Source organism: Mastomys coucha, unplaced genomic scaffold (assembly GCF_008632895.1).
Source record: "Mastomys coucha isolate ucsf_1 unplaced genomic scaffold, UCSF_Mcou_1 pScaffold20, whole genome shotgun sequence".
Lineage (NCBI taxonomy): Eukaryota > Metazoa > Chordata > Mammalia > Rodentia > Muridae > Mastomys > Mastomys coucha.
The window spans coordinates 75,438,610-75,453,317 of record NW_022196903.1 but is presented as its reverse complement, the minus strand read 5'-3'; the positions used below and the strand labels follow the sequence as shown (position 1 = coordinate 75,453,317).

Below are 14,708 nucleotides of genomic sequence, written 5' to 3'. Positions count from 1 at the left end.
GCTATAGCAGTATTTTGTAAGCATTATATTATGTGAAAAGGCAGGCATACACAGGTTATAGAACGGCTTTTCGCAAAAAGTGGGGCAATATAAAATACTATGTACTTCTATAAGATACACACATTAGACAATTTCTAGGAGAAAATATAAAAAACTGGTGGCAAACTGTTTCCTTCAGAGAGCCAACCTTCTTTTTGGTACCATTTTATACTTGTTTATTAAAAAACAAAACCAAAAACATTTAAAATGTATTTTCCTTTTAAAATAAAGAACCAAGTTGAAAATAGAATAAAGTTAAAAGTAGCAGTTACTTAGATCAGAGGATTTCAAACACTAATCTACATGACCCACTGTCTTTGTAATTCTCACTCTGAAGATAATTCTCTCAAACACAGTCCCTCAAGAAACACCATATGGGTTCTGGCTTATAAACAATTCTAGATGTAACAGCTTTAATTCTGTTTTATTTTAAGGAAAGCTAATTAAAATGCCAGTAAATGGTAATGAATGTACTTCAGGAATAATGCTGAATCTGTTGAAGTAATTCCACTCAACATCCCCATTTCAGAACCCTCACTCAGGAGGTCAAGACAGTAAACAGCCTCAGCTTGTAGCTACATAATTGCTCTTGCAGCTACTCAGCTCTGTGCTGTATCACCAACAGGAAGCACTAAACACGCAGGCAGAGCTGTGTTCCAATAAAACTTCATTTACAAACACAGGGCAGGCTGGAGTCAGCCAACTCCACAGAATACAGACACTAAGTGCTGGTCTACCTGAAGATTTCAAATAGTTATCTCATAATATTATAAAGTGACTTTTCTATAAAAATGTTCTCATTTAATCAAACAACTACAGTGACATATTCTGTAATAGGATTAAGGAATTGAATTATTTTTTTATTAGATTTTTCTTTATTTACATGTCATACGATATCTCCTTTCCCAGTTTCCCCTCCAAAAAAAAAAAAAAAAAAAAAAAAAAAAAAAAAAAAAAAAAAAAAACCAACAAAAACAAACCCCTGTTCTTTCCCCCCTCCTGGAATTGAACTACTTTAAAACTGACTTATGATATAGGAAAATTTGAACCTATTTTCAAATGTACACAAAACACATGTTGAGCTAGTGAGATGGCTCAGGGATAATGCACAGCCTGATGCCCTAGATTCGATCTCCAGACCTCACATAAAGATGGAAGGAGAGAACCAACTCCATGAAGTTGTGCCATGCATGTGTGTGCACATACACCTTGGAAAAAATATGAAGATGTTCTTTAAAAGGCAGCATAATCGAATGCACCCCTGGTAACAAAGTGTCATATAGGCAAATCAAACCTTGACTACCACACCTACTATTTCATAAACACAGGGACCGGCAGACAGTAGATGCTCAGCTCCCGCCAGGCCAGGCCTTCCTTTTAGAAGATGCACAGTCATTAGGTAATTACTGTTTGCCTGGAGCACTTAGCAGTACCAAATAGGAAGACACCATGCCAAGTCATCAAAGCAAACTCTCGGTCATGGAGAATTTCTCCTGCTAATGTATTAAAACAAAAAACAAACACACAAACAAAAAACTGGGTGTGGTGGCGCACACCTTTAATGCCAGCACTTGGGAGGCAGAGGCAGGTGGATTTGAATTTGAAGCCATCCTGGTCTACAGAGTGAGTTTCAGGACAGCCAGGGCTACACAGAGAAACCCTGTCTCAAAAACTAAACAAAACAAAAGAAACAAACACACGCCAAAACAGAAAAACCAAAAAAAAAACCCCACATGCACGCACACAAAAAGCCAATAATACAGTCACACACACACCTGCAATAGGAAGGCCAAGTAGAAGGGTCATGAATTCCAAACCAGCCACAGCTACACAGTTAAGTCTGAGGCTGGCCTGGACTGTAGAAAAAGAACTGACCTCAGAAAACAAAAAGCCACAACAAAGCAACGTGTTCACTACTATAGCAACACGTAGGCGAGACTTAGAACTGAGAAATAATTACAATCAGTTAACTACAGGACAAACATGACATGTGTCTATTTAATACTGCAGACGGTAAGCATGGTGAGACATGGTTGAAGCAGAGGTCCCTGTAACTTAGGAACCCAGAGGATAGGGATTCCAGGCCAGCTGGGACAAACTGAGACCATGTCTCTAAAAACAAAATCCAGCAGTATAGAAAAATGCCTGTAGTCATATTTAAATAGCCGTTTAATATTAATGTTTAAAAACTGAAATAACATAATTTTTTTACTACTAACCACTAAGATAAATGTAAATTACAAAATCAGCATTACTCACCTATTATTTAATTGTTTCTTTATAATTTCCAAATTTACTGGTGGAAATGAAATGGAAGTATCAAACTTCTTCAGGGTTTGGGACTTACTGCTGTGGGAAAGGTCTATATTTTGTCCCTAAAAAAAGAAAAAAAAAAAGTGAAAAATTACTTATTTAAAAACACTTCATTTAGCTGGGCGGTGGTGGCACAAGCCTTTAATCCTAGCACTTGGGAGGCAGAGGCAGGTGGATTTCTGAGTGAGTTTAAGGCCAGCCTGGTCTACAGAGTGAGTTCCAGGACAGCCAGGGCTACCCAGAGAAACCCTGTCTAGAAAAACAAACAAACAAACAAACAAAAACAACCCACTTCATTCCTTCAGATTGCAACTCTCTAAGTCATGCACATCTTTTAAGAGCACACTGGAAGATCACTTCTGGGAAGACTCTTCTTCCCCTCTCCCCATATGCCCACTCTCTTACAAAACTGACTGCCTAATGTGTTCCTGTGTCATTGGGACTACACTGAGACTTGTGGCACTAGAGCTTACTGCAGTGATTTTCCTCAGCTGTCTCTCAAGCAGACTGTATATCCCTGTAACTGGCTGCTGCATGCTAATGGAAACCTCATAACACTTCCACCACTTTACATCAATGTTGCCTTACATGGCAACAGATACATCTGAGAAGGCTTTGGGGAGTGGGACCAGATCTGATTATGCACAAAGGGCCCACAGTAACTTGGATCCTCATGAGAGGCACAGTGAAGATGCAGTGAGAAATGCAGGCACATGGGGAAGTACAAGGAGTCAAGGAAACAACAGAACCCGCAAGAGTCCAACATGAATTCTCTTCCGGAGATTCTGGAAGAAGTGCAGATCAGCTCATATTTTGATTCTGTTTTTTTGTTAAGAGTAAACTACCACCAAATCAGTGGTGAGCTTTTAGAGCAGCCACAGTATCAGACAGTGACAGACTTCCAACAGGACATCACACACTGGGCAGTGATGCAAATGAAATAAGCAAGAGGTTCTAGTAAATCTGCACCCAAAGATGACAAGACTGTAGTGAGAGATTTTTCTAACAGTGTTCACAGAAATGGAGAGATGTTTCTTTTGAAAAGCAGTAAAATGTAAGAAGCAAAGACCTCCCTTGATTAGGGATGCTATCTTGGCAATTATTCCAAGGGAGTAGCCCTAAATTGTACATGTGAAGAAAAGGAGGAGGAAAAGAATTAAATATTAAGATTCTTATTTGCAATCAGGAAAATAAGAGTACTTAATTTGTTCATGATTTGCCAACTCTCACAAATGTTAGGTAACCACTGAAATGACTTGTGCCTAGGTAGAAACAGGGTCTCCTCATCTGCTTCTCAGTCACTGCGGTAAAACACTGACAAAGGCAGTTTTACCTGTATGTATGTGCACCAAGGGCATGTGGTGCTCACAGAGGCCAGAAGAGGGCATCGGTTCCCCTAGGACTAAGTTTTAGGTATTTGGAAACCATTATGTGGGTGCTAAGAATTTAACCCAGGTCCTCAAGAAGAGCAGCAAGTGCTCTTAACCACTGAGCTGTCTCCCCGGCCTCTACAGCTGCGACCTCTGATGAACATACATTTGTGGAGCTGGCTTTTAGGCAGATGCAATGGGAAAATATACTAATGAGATCAATAAAGAAACTAGACTTCAGTGTCCAACCTGAGTCCCATAAATGTTGGAGAAGTCATACAGCACCAACAGAAGCACACTTCTTATTAGTAAGCAGTGTGGTTACTTAAAATAAATTTATTGTGTATTTACATGCATGTATGGGCACAGACATGCACTTGTGTGCCTGGAGAGCTGAGTCTGATCTCCAGAATTTGTGTCATTGAGAAGACTGACAACTCTATAAAGTGGTCCTCTGACCTCCAAACATGCACTGTGGCATGGGTGTCCCCAGCATACTAACAAAATTTTCAACGTAAAACTAAAGTCACTGGGCCTGTGGTAATTTGCCCCAGTGCGCTCAGGATGCTCACGGCTAGAACACTAACCTCTGCGATCCTGACTGCTTTCCTCATCTGCTGCTGCTCCCACATGTCTTGGTTTTCATCTTCCTGACTCTCTTCACTTGCTTCCTCATTCTTGATTGCTATTAAAACCAGAAGTTAACACATTAACTCAGTATTTCCCCAGTCTGATGGCAGTGTTCGGATTTGGGGAGTTATTTTATGCAGGCTTGGTAGCACTTTACGTGCTGTTCCTCTTCATAATAATCCAGAGAGGGAGAACCACTATTACTTTCATTTTAAAAATGAGACCAAACTCAGAGCAAAATAACAGGTGAAAGCACAGTTTTGCAATGAGAACTCAAAAGGAAACACTGGACTCCGGGGCCAGCACTCCCTTTCAACTACCCGCTTTCCCATGTGGAAGAGGCTAGGGAGAATGAAAGGTTTGATTTTTCATTAAAGGGGTCCTGAGATGGCTCAGCAAGTACATTTGCCACCAAACCTGACAACCTGAGTTTAACCCTGAAGAACCCACATGGTAGAAGGAGAAATCCAACTCCCACAAGTTGTCCTCTGACCTCCATGCTTACATTGTGGGATGTGTGTATCCCTACACACATAACACAAAATAGGTAAATAGGGCTAGTAAGATGGCCTAATGGTTAAAGGCATCTGGCATCAGGCTTAATGACCTGAGTTCCTTTCCCTAGGACCCATAACTCATGATGGAAGAAAATCCACTACTGCAATTAGTCCTCTGGACTAACACATGTGCACGCTGACTAAACATGGTTACTTAAACACTCACATTTACAGATAATGTGTGAACTCACACACAAAATAAGTAAAAGTGCAATAAAAGTTAAATTAAACAAATGTGATTTTTTTTAAAGGAAAAAAATACTTAATTCATACCTGAAAATTGAATATTTAAAAATAGTTTCTGGAAGCCTAGGATGTAGCAGTTGGCAGAGTGCTTAACCAGCATGCATGAAGCCCTAAATTCAATTCCTAGGACTTGGTGAGTCTCAAGTAGTTGCACATGCCTATATAATCCTGGTACTTGGGAAGTAGGGACTAGAGGACCAGAAGTTCAAGGTCATCTTTAGCTACATGGTAAGTCTGACACTAGCCTAGATACATGAGACGCTGTCTCAAACACAAATGAAAGTTCCTGGGAACAAGGAACCAGTTTTATTTTGCAGAAAACTATGGTAAAGCATACATGTTACAAATGAGAAATCTGAACAGTTCTTTGCAACTTAAGCATTCCTGGCAAAATGAACGTTTCATTATAGTAGGGAAGATCTTAGCATATGTATGATACCTAAAATTTTTGTAGAACCTTTCACACTAACAAAAAAAATCTTGGTAATAATAATTTCCAACATTTCAAAAAAAAAAGTTTGTACAATTCTTTTACCTGTCACAAATCAAGGAAAGGATCCAGCATTAGTAAACATCACAACACACATCCTGAGGTAATATGATAAGATAGAATCATATCATTTAAAAGCCATGATATTATGGACCAAATTAATAATAACAATCAATACCAACCAACACTTTAAAAACATGGGTGGTTGGGGACTCAGCTTGGTGCTACTTTGTGTGTCTATGTGTGTGTGTGTGTGTGTGTGTGTGTGTGTGTGTTTTGGGAGGGCGGGGGGTAAGACAGGCTCTCACTATGTACTAAGATTACAGGAATGAGTAATCACAACTGGTTTACATGGTACTAGGACTAAAATACAGGGCTTCGTGCCTGCCAGGCAAGATTCTGCCCACTGAGCTGCATCCAGCTCCGATATCAGTTTTTGAGGAATAGTGGAAAGCATGGTTATGAGCAAAGGGAAAGCTCACTACTATAATGAAAACATCATCATCTTTATACAGTGATAAATAAATTAAACACATACATGTTTCTTCAGCCATTCTTTGTCGGAGTGTTTGAGGCTTTGGAGTAAACAGTATTCTCTTTTCGTGGTCATCAGGATCACTCTCTGTATCCTCTTCATTGCTTCTCTTACTCTCAGAAGTGGTGCATGGGTAGCTTACATCCAATGAAATATAGTCCCCTGGGGTCCTGGCCAACTCCCGTTTTCTGCGGGCTGCCTGAATAAAAGCTGCATCAGGGATCTTAACTGAAACAAATGAAGAAGACAATGGAACCAAACTGCTGCAAAGTGCATGCTGCTTGCATTCAAGGCAACAAAAGGCACCGTGCTTTTAGACGGCACTATTTACACAGATTTCCCTGACTATGATAGATGGATGGCTCAAACTCTGGTCAAGAGAGAAAATTAATATAATAGATACAAAAAGCACATTAGAGAAATGAAGCTCATCTAGTACTATCGGGAAATACGCTGACACCATTCCGAATTGCCTTTTGCTCTCTCTCACTTCTGGAAGTTGTGTCAGACAGGAACATGAGAGAGCTGAGCAGTCAGTGAGACTATAGTAAGAAGGCAAATTCAGCAGCCTGACTTAGAGGCCACACCAGAACACCTCCTCATGAGGGCACCTACACACAGAGAAGGGAGACACAGATGAGGACAGCATGAAGCCATGCAGAGTAACAGCATACAGCCACACAAAGCATCAACACATATCCACGTCAGAGCTACAGCACACACCTACATCAGAGCACGGTTTTCTAGTGTGACTCACATGAAAGGAATGAGAGAAGTATAGATTTATTTTATATATAAATATATATATGTCTACACACACACACACACACACACACACACACACACGTTTTGCCTGCATGTATGCCTATGCAGGTGTGTACCTGGTGCCAACAGAGGCCAGAAGAGGGCATCAGATGCCTTGGAACTGAAGTTACAGAAAATTGTAAGCTACTATGTAAGTCCTGGGAACCGAACCCAGGTCCTCTGGAAGAACAAACAGTGCTCTTAACTGCTAAGCCATCTCTTCTGCCCCTAAATGACAACTTTAATACAGCTTTATTTTTTGTTTTTATTTATGTAGCATATATTCACTGACATTAATTCTTATAATTCATGCATATAATTAACTTTATATCTTATAAAAAATGTTTTAAGAAAATATCAGTGTAAATAAGATGGCAAGAGAGATTCCTACCACTTCCAGCATCTGAAACATTACAGATGTTAAGTGCCATGTATTCCAGACAGCAGCTAGGTAGGCAAGAGTGACTTAGGACTTCTGATCCTCCTTCTTTCTTTACATTTCCCAGTGCTGGGATCACAGGCATGGACTACCATGACTCGTTTCTGTGATAATGAGGACCCAGACCCAGGGCTTCATAAAAGCTAGGATTCAGTTCACTAGCTCAGCTACACCTTAATCCTGACCCCCACTTTTTGAGACATAAATACAAGATATCTATCAGGCAAATAGAAAACATGAGACGTGCAAAGGTTCTAATGTTTAAAACACAGGAGAAAAAGTGAGAGATTTTAGGAGTCTCCGTCTTTAGACAAGATTCAGTGACCTCAGTCCTAAAGAAAATAAAATGTGTCAAGCATGAAACAATACATGGCAACTGTTAAAGATCAAAAAATATTCACCGACAACAAGACAATCACAGGGCCAGAGAAATGGCACAGTAGGTAAAGGCACTTGCTGCCGAGCTTGGTGACTTCAGTTTGACCCCTGGGATCCTCATGAGGGAAAGAGAAAAGGTCATGTAAGCTGTCTTCTGATCTCTATATATACATTTATGCATGCATGCATTTGCACACACAGAGGGGAGAGAAACAGAGGGGGAAGAAGAGGGAGAGGGACAAAAAGAGGGAGAGAGAGAAGTGAGGAAAATAAATAAACAGATAAATGCAAGGAGGAGAAGAGGTAGGTTGCCAAGTAAGAGTGGTTGATGATTTCCCCAAGAACTAGCTTGGTTACCAGTACTCACTTGGGCAGCTAACCACTCATTACCTGTAACTCCAGCTCCATAGTATCTGACATTCTCTTCTGGACTCTGTGGGCACCTGCCACATGTACTCATACATACACATGAATAAAAATTAAGTCTTTAAAAATATTCAATTCCTTTTTAATAGATAGTATTTATTTACTTAGTTTTTTCTTTCAAAAAGTCTAATTATATTTGTTTGTTTGTTTATTCAATTAAAAGCAGGGGCAATGCAAGCGCTGTGGTACAAATGTAGATGTCAGGACAACTTGTAGGAATCAGTTCTTTCTTTCTACCACATGGGTCCCAGGGACCAAACTCAGGTCCTTGGGCTTAGTGCCAACCATTTTACCCCCAAGAAGCCATCTCTCTAGCTCAATTATTTGTTTTTCTTTTGAGACAAGGACTCATGTAGGTCAAGGTGGCTTAGAACTTGTGATTTTCTGGAATTACATATAGGTATCTCCACATCTAGCTGGACTACTATTTAGTCAAAGATTATTATCAGGAGGTAAAAGGATGGGTGTGCCTATATTCTCTTAAAGGATTTAACAGATCGTGATAAAATGTGTGTTAATGGGCCACATGCCTGCAAGCCTAGCATTAGGTAGCTTAGGAAAGAAGACTGATGAGAGTTAAAGGCCAGCCTGGGCATCATAATGACATTCAGGCTAGCAAGACCATGTCTCAGAAACAACAATAAAACAGGATGAATGAAGTAGAAATCAAATCATTTGCTGAATCCTTTAACTAAATGAATACTGGAAAAGAAAAATGTTGCTGATGAAGCTTAAGTAGTGACCAGGCAGAGCTCTGAACCTTCCCTAATCTGGAGTGATGATTCTATTGTGGAGTAAAGGAAGGAAGATAAGCCAACATGTCTTTGATAATAAGTGCAGTTATTGTTATCTAAAGCAGACTGAAGTTCCAAATCCATCACAGGATCCAAGACTTGAACATCGAAACCCTAGGGATACACTAGAAATACCTGGGAAGCTTGGTATCGGAGCTGAGCATGGTTTGTTTGCAGAGCCTCCAAGTGGACTGTAATGTAGAGGTGGGGTTATAAGGCCTCATTAGTCTCTAACACACAAGTGGACTGGAAAGAAGCACATGAACTGGAAATGACTCACCTGCATGACTTGGTGGGTTCAGACACCAAGTCACAACAAGCACAGGGCTCATGGGGGAGATGCTGGTGTCACCGAAAGCAGTCCTTTCCCGAATTACATGTGGAATTTCAGGGAAGGGAAGACTGAGCCTCCCAGCCCATTCCCTCACGTCTCTACAGTTCTCACACGGCTGATGTCAGACATGGGCTGAGTTTCTTAGTTACAGTATCCGCATCTTAACAGCTCGACAGCTACTTGTGGCCCATGGCTATTGTACTCATGGTGAAGATACAGATATTTTTTCTACCATAACAAAAAAATCTACTGGACAGTGCCACACCCAGAATCTACCCTAGACTATATTTGCTTATTACTAAGCTCAATTTTTAAAAAGATTTATTTTATTATTTTTAATTATGAATATGTATTTGTGCATGTGAGGGCTGGTCCTGAGGAGGCCGGAAGCACCAGACTCTCCTGGAGCTGGAGTTTATGAGTGGTTGTAAGCAACCCAACATGGGTGCTGGGAACTGAACTACTTTTCTCAGAGGGGTCCTAAGTGTCACTAGCCTGAAAAAAAGGAGTCTAGATAGCAGGAAACAAGTTATGAACACCTGATTACATTTAAAAGGCTGGAGGAACATTTTTGACTTTATGGGCCATAAAGTAAGGCCCATGATAACTTCTCAACTTTGCCGGTGTAATGCCAAAGTAGACTTAGGTAATTATTATCTGAAAAAGTTTTGATGAGCATTGGGCTAGATTTAGACCAGAGGTGGTTATGTGCTAAGTTAACAACTGAACTAAGCAATCTTTCTTTAAAAAAGCCACTTCGAGTCACTATGAGTTTCCTACACATATTATACTGTCCTCCTTCAGGCTTTAGACATGCTACATCTGGTATCAGCAACACTGTCAAGATAAATTCTTACCAGTTTCTAGTTCTGAGGTGGAAGTACCCAGCAAGCACAGTACACACTGTGGAGCAGACTCGGTGACTTGAGCCTCGTCTGGGCTACTTATAAGCCGTCTGATCTCAGTTATATCATTTAGTAAGTAATGACCTATTTGTTGCCAACTTCTTACTGCTTTAGCAACAATAAAAATTACTGGTGTATAAGGTACTGATGTTAGAGCTGGTTATGTGGTACATCACAGGCTCAGGAAGCAGATGGTGAGTTTGAGGCCAGTTTAGGCTACAGAATGAAATCCAGACCAGCCTGGGGTACAAAGTAAGACCTTGTCACAAAAAAAGGAAGGAAGTTAATTAAGTTAGTTTCATAAAATTATAAGATTTACCAACCTATGGGTGGAAGTTCTTTTCCTTCCAGAGAGCATGAGCTATCAGAGGATGGACTCTGATCACCTTTACTTTCTGTCAAGGGCTGTGTTCCTTCCTCTTCATCCGTTGAGAGATCAGCTGTTCTGTGTTCTAAGAGGACACCATTAGAAGCAAGAAAGAGTCAAAATATTTGAATCAATAACCAAAATAAACGTATACAATTTATAAGATTTCCTCTTAATTCAAGACTACATGAAGCTCAAAAAAAGACTGGTGCAAATAAACATTTTATAGGAGAGGTTGAGAGGTGGTTCAGAGGTCAAGAACACACATTGTCCTTGCAGAAGACATGAGTCCGGTTCCCAGCGCCTGTGTCAGGCGATTCACAACTACTTGTAACTCCAGCTCCAGGGGATCTGACACAGTTGGTCTCTTTGGTCACTGTATTCACACATGGACACGCACATACACAATAATAAAATTTCATCTATAAAACACGTAATAAAATATGGGAAGAATAAAGCCATCGCTCACATCTCAGCCATTGCTGTTAGTGAGAGCCTCTGCCTCTAGCCAAGGCAGTGATTCTGAAAGCGTGGTCTCTAGCTACCCTTGGCAGCCCCCAAGATCTCATCAGGATATGTGTGCAGTCAAAACTACTTTGATCATAACACACATGCATAATACTTGTTCTTTTCTCTGGGTTGGCACTGTAGTAAGGCACAAGTGTGGTGGATAAAATCGCTCACGTCAGTACAAAGGCAGCAGCATCAGCTAGTATATAGCCATTGTAATCTTCACCACACACAAAGAAAGGGAAAAAAGCCCTTTCATTCACGTTTGTTGATGAAGTGATACAAATTATTAATTTTTAAAATTCTGAACTGAGTACATACATATCTTCTTAAGGGTAGTGGTAACAAAACAGAAATAATCTATGGAAACATGGGTTATTTGGGACCTCTATTTTAAATAGAGAATTCAAAGGCAAAAGTGATTTGAGAACCACAGCTCTAGAAGGGAAGAGAAGGTACTTACTCAAGGTGAACCGATGACTGTCACACTTTGTTACAAATACAAATAAGACCATTCAGTCTTTAGATGAGCTGGGCCCCTGGCAGTGACTAAGAATTCACTAAGATCCCAAACCTTGAAGACATTACTTTAAGTGCTATAAGCTAGGCACAGAAAGACATACGTGTTAAGCTCTCATTAATATACAGAATCCAAACAATTTGAAGGAAATCATAGAGACAGAGTAGAATGGTAGTTAATATGAGCTTATGTGGGAATATGTTAGCGAAGGTTAAAAAATTTTACAAGGATAAGTTTAGTGTATCTATTGTACAGCACCGTGATCACAGTTAGTATGAGGGTATTGTATGTTCTACTTGAGAGTGGCTGGAGAATTTTAAGTATTCCCACCATGAAAATAAATTTGATCCATGTAAACAACCCAAAGTATACACATATTTCAAAGCATCTTGTACACCATTAAGCATATCAACTTTTCATTTACAAGTATTCATATATGAGAAATCACTAATATGCTGTAATGGGGCTCAAAATAGTAGAGAGAAAAGCCAGGACTTCAAGACTAACAGACTACGAGTGTTCTGCCTATATGCATCTGTGTATGTACACTATGTGTCTGGTACACTATGTGTCTGGTGCCTGACAGGTTTAGAGAACTTCCAATCTCCTGGAGTTTAAGATGGTTGTGAGCCTCCATGCGGGTGCTTCACACCTACACATGGAACTCAGGTCCTCTAAGAGAGTAGTCAGTGCTCTTAACTGCTGACTTAGCCTCTCCAGCCCTCAAGTGAATTTCTATTTGATCACATGACAGTCCTCAGTGTCACCAATCTCAGTCACAGCATCTCGTTTTGCATTGTTTTTAATCTACTTTTTGTTGTTGTTGCTGATGACTGATTTTAAAAAGGACAATGTTCCAAACCCTGGGTTCACTGTGCACATCAATGGCTGTACTGCACTCTAGTCGGTGTGGGTCACCTGAGGATGCAAACTGAGAAGTGCCGCCAAGATCTACAGGAGGCTTCCAGTAACATGGGCAATGCGCAACGTGGGTGCAGAGGGCCATAGAGGCCTCTGGAAGCCTGATGAACAGAGCCCTTCCTACCCCTCGGTCACCTGCGCCGGCGTTCCCGCGGGAAGCAGCTCCCGGGCTGCGCCGAGAACTCGCCCATACTCGACCTCGGCCCCGGGCGCTGCGGGCTCCGCGCGGCCGCTCCGCTCCCTCTTTTCGGCAGCCTGCAGACGGCCGGCCTGACTCCGCCGGCTCCTCGGCACTCTGCTCCTTCGCGCCGTCGCTATCGCTATCGCTGGACTCGACCTGGCGCCGCCTGAAAGTCCTCTGAGGCCTGAGAGCCATGTTCCAACTTGGATTGGCGCGTCTCTTAAGACTAGGTGTTCGGCGCCTGCGCAATTCGCGCTCCTCGAGTTGCGCATGCGCGTTTGTGAGACTTCCGCCTGGTGCTGCAGGGTTTTGTGCTCAGAACCGGCGGAATTGGCTGAGCTTCCTTTTTAGTGGGACAGATAATTACTGGCCAAACATTCTCGGGGCTTCTTACGTTCGAGGTCCTGGAGAGTACCTATACATCCCACCCAGAGCAGACAGAAGTGGAGGGATAAACAATGAAATTAAGCATAAATGATAAGGGCAGGAGTAAGCAAAATCCAATCACTATCTTAGGGGACAAGACTTAAAGAGAATCTAACAGGAGGGACTGAGAGCTGAAATCTGGGGACGGGATTAGTGGACTTTCCATTGTTTCAACACATCAGATAAACAGTTTACAAGCCCGACAGAGCTGTATTTGAGTATATCCAGAGAGGTTTCCAGAAACAAGCGCGTGTTCCAGTTGACTGAGAAAGGAGGATCCGCTCTCATTGTGCGTGCAGATGAGAAATCCTGGAAAGAAGCTGTCTGCAAAGGCTTATTAGAGAACTCCAGTGTGGTGGAGAGGTTGGAATGCTACAGAGGCTGAGCCTAGTTCCACCAATCCAAGAGTCAAGGATGCTCTCAGACAGCATCTGAGACCTATGGCTGAGATTTCTCCACTGCACTCTGTCCACGTAACTTTTCCACCAATGTCTTTAAAAATGCTTTGGCTTATGATTTTCTTTCCTTTCTCTCTCTTCCTTTTCTTTTCTTTTCTTTTTTCTTTTCTTTTCTCTCTCTCTTTTCCTCTCTCTCTCTCTCCCTCCCTCCCTCTTTCTTTCTTTCTTTCTTTCTTTCTTTCTCTCTCTCTCTCTCTCTCTCTCTCTCTCTCTCTCTCTTTCTTTCTTTCTTTCTTTTTTGTTAATATAAAAACGGTCTAACACTTCCCACGTTGACCTTGGAATTTGCAAAGGCAGAAATCTGTTTATGGATATGGCTGCATATTTGGCTCCAAAATCTTGTTCCCTTTGGGGTTAGAACTGTGTTTTCACATCGACATCTGGATAGGTCCCGGGCAATCTAGAGAAAGTAAAACCTTGGTCCCTCAGAGCCGTGATAAGAGTTTGCAGTTGCTTCCATAAGCATCAGGTTCCATGCCTGCAACCTTTGGGCTGAGCCAGGCTTTAACACCTGCAGCATACCTTACCCGGACTCCAGCTTACTATTCTTTTGTTGTTTGCTTTTTTGTTAGTTGGTTTTCAAGAAGAGTTCAGTTGCCATCAAAACATTTCATATGACTACATTCATAAAGTTGGGTGCATACAGCTACCAAACACTGTTGTTGGGAGTAGAATCAGAAACATTCTTCACAGGCTCATGGCGTTGAAAACCTGGTCCCCAGGTTGTGGCACTGTGGGACAGTTGGGACTATGGGTTACTTAGCAAAAGTGGCTCTCTGGAGGCAGCCCTTACAGGTGATGGATACATCTCCCTGTGGCCAAAGCTCTCAGATTCCAGATTGGCCAAGATGTGGAGTTACTGATTGACAATGTTCCTGCTACTGCTGACCAAGCCATTGACTTTACCTATCCTCCCATGGTCGAGGGAGGAAGGGTGCCCTCAGAACTATGAGTCAAGTAAACCCTCCTCACTTAAGATGCTTCTGCCACGTTCTTTATCATGATGCTTTGAGAAGAATAACCAAGATAATAATGGCATATATTTATACATTTCTTTTCACCCTA

The 14,708-nt window shown here is 41.4% G+C and overlaps 1 protein-coding gene across 6 annotated transcripts in view; it reads right to left on the bottom strand.

The window, feature by feature from the left end:
* Nucleotides 1-12,994, bottom strand: part of Gcfc2 (GC-rich sequence DNA-binding factor 2) — a 34,745-nt gene extending 21,751 nt beyond the window's left edge. For 5 of the 6 annotated variants that reach the window (XR_004122085.1, XR_004122086.1, XM_031382241.1 and 2 more), the window contains exons 1-5: nt 12,714-12,994; nt 10,584-10,712; nt 6,184-6,408; nt 4,310-4,407; nt 2,299-2,414 (exon numbers count right to left, since the gene is read on the bottom strand). Coding sequence is in view for 3 of the 6 variants with exons in the window: in XM_031382241.1 (XP_031238101.1) it covers nt 2,299-2,414; nt 4,310-4,407; nt 6,184-6,408; nt 10,584-10,712; nt 12,714-12,954 (809 nt within the window). In the remaining 3 variants the exon portion in view is untranslated. The remainder of the gene's footprint in view (nt 1-2,298; nt 2,415-4,309; nt 4,408-6,183; nt 6,409-10,583; nt 10,713-12,713) is intronic. The other variant, XR_004122087.1, reaches the window with a different exon arrangement.
* Between the last annotated feature and the right edge of the window lie 1,714 nt (nt 12,995-14,708).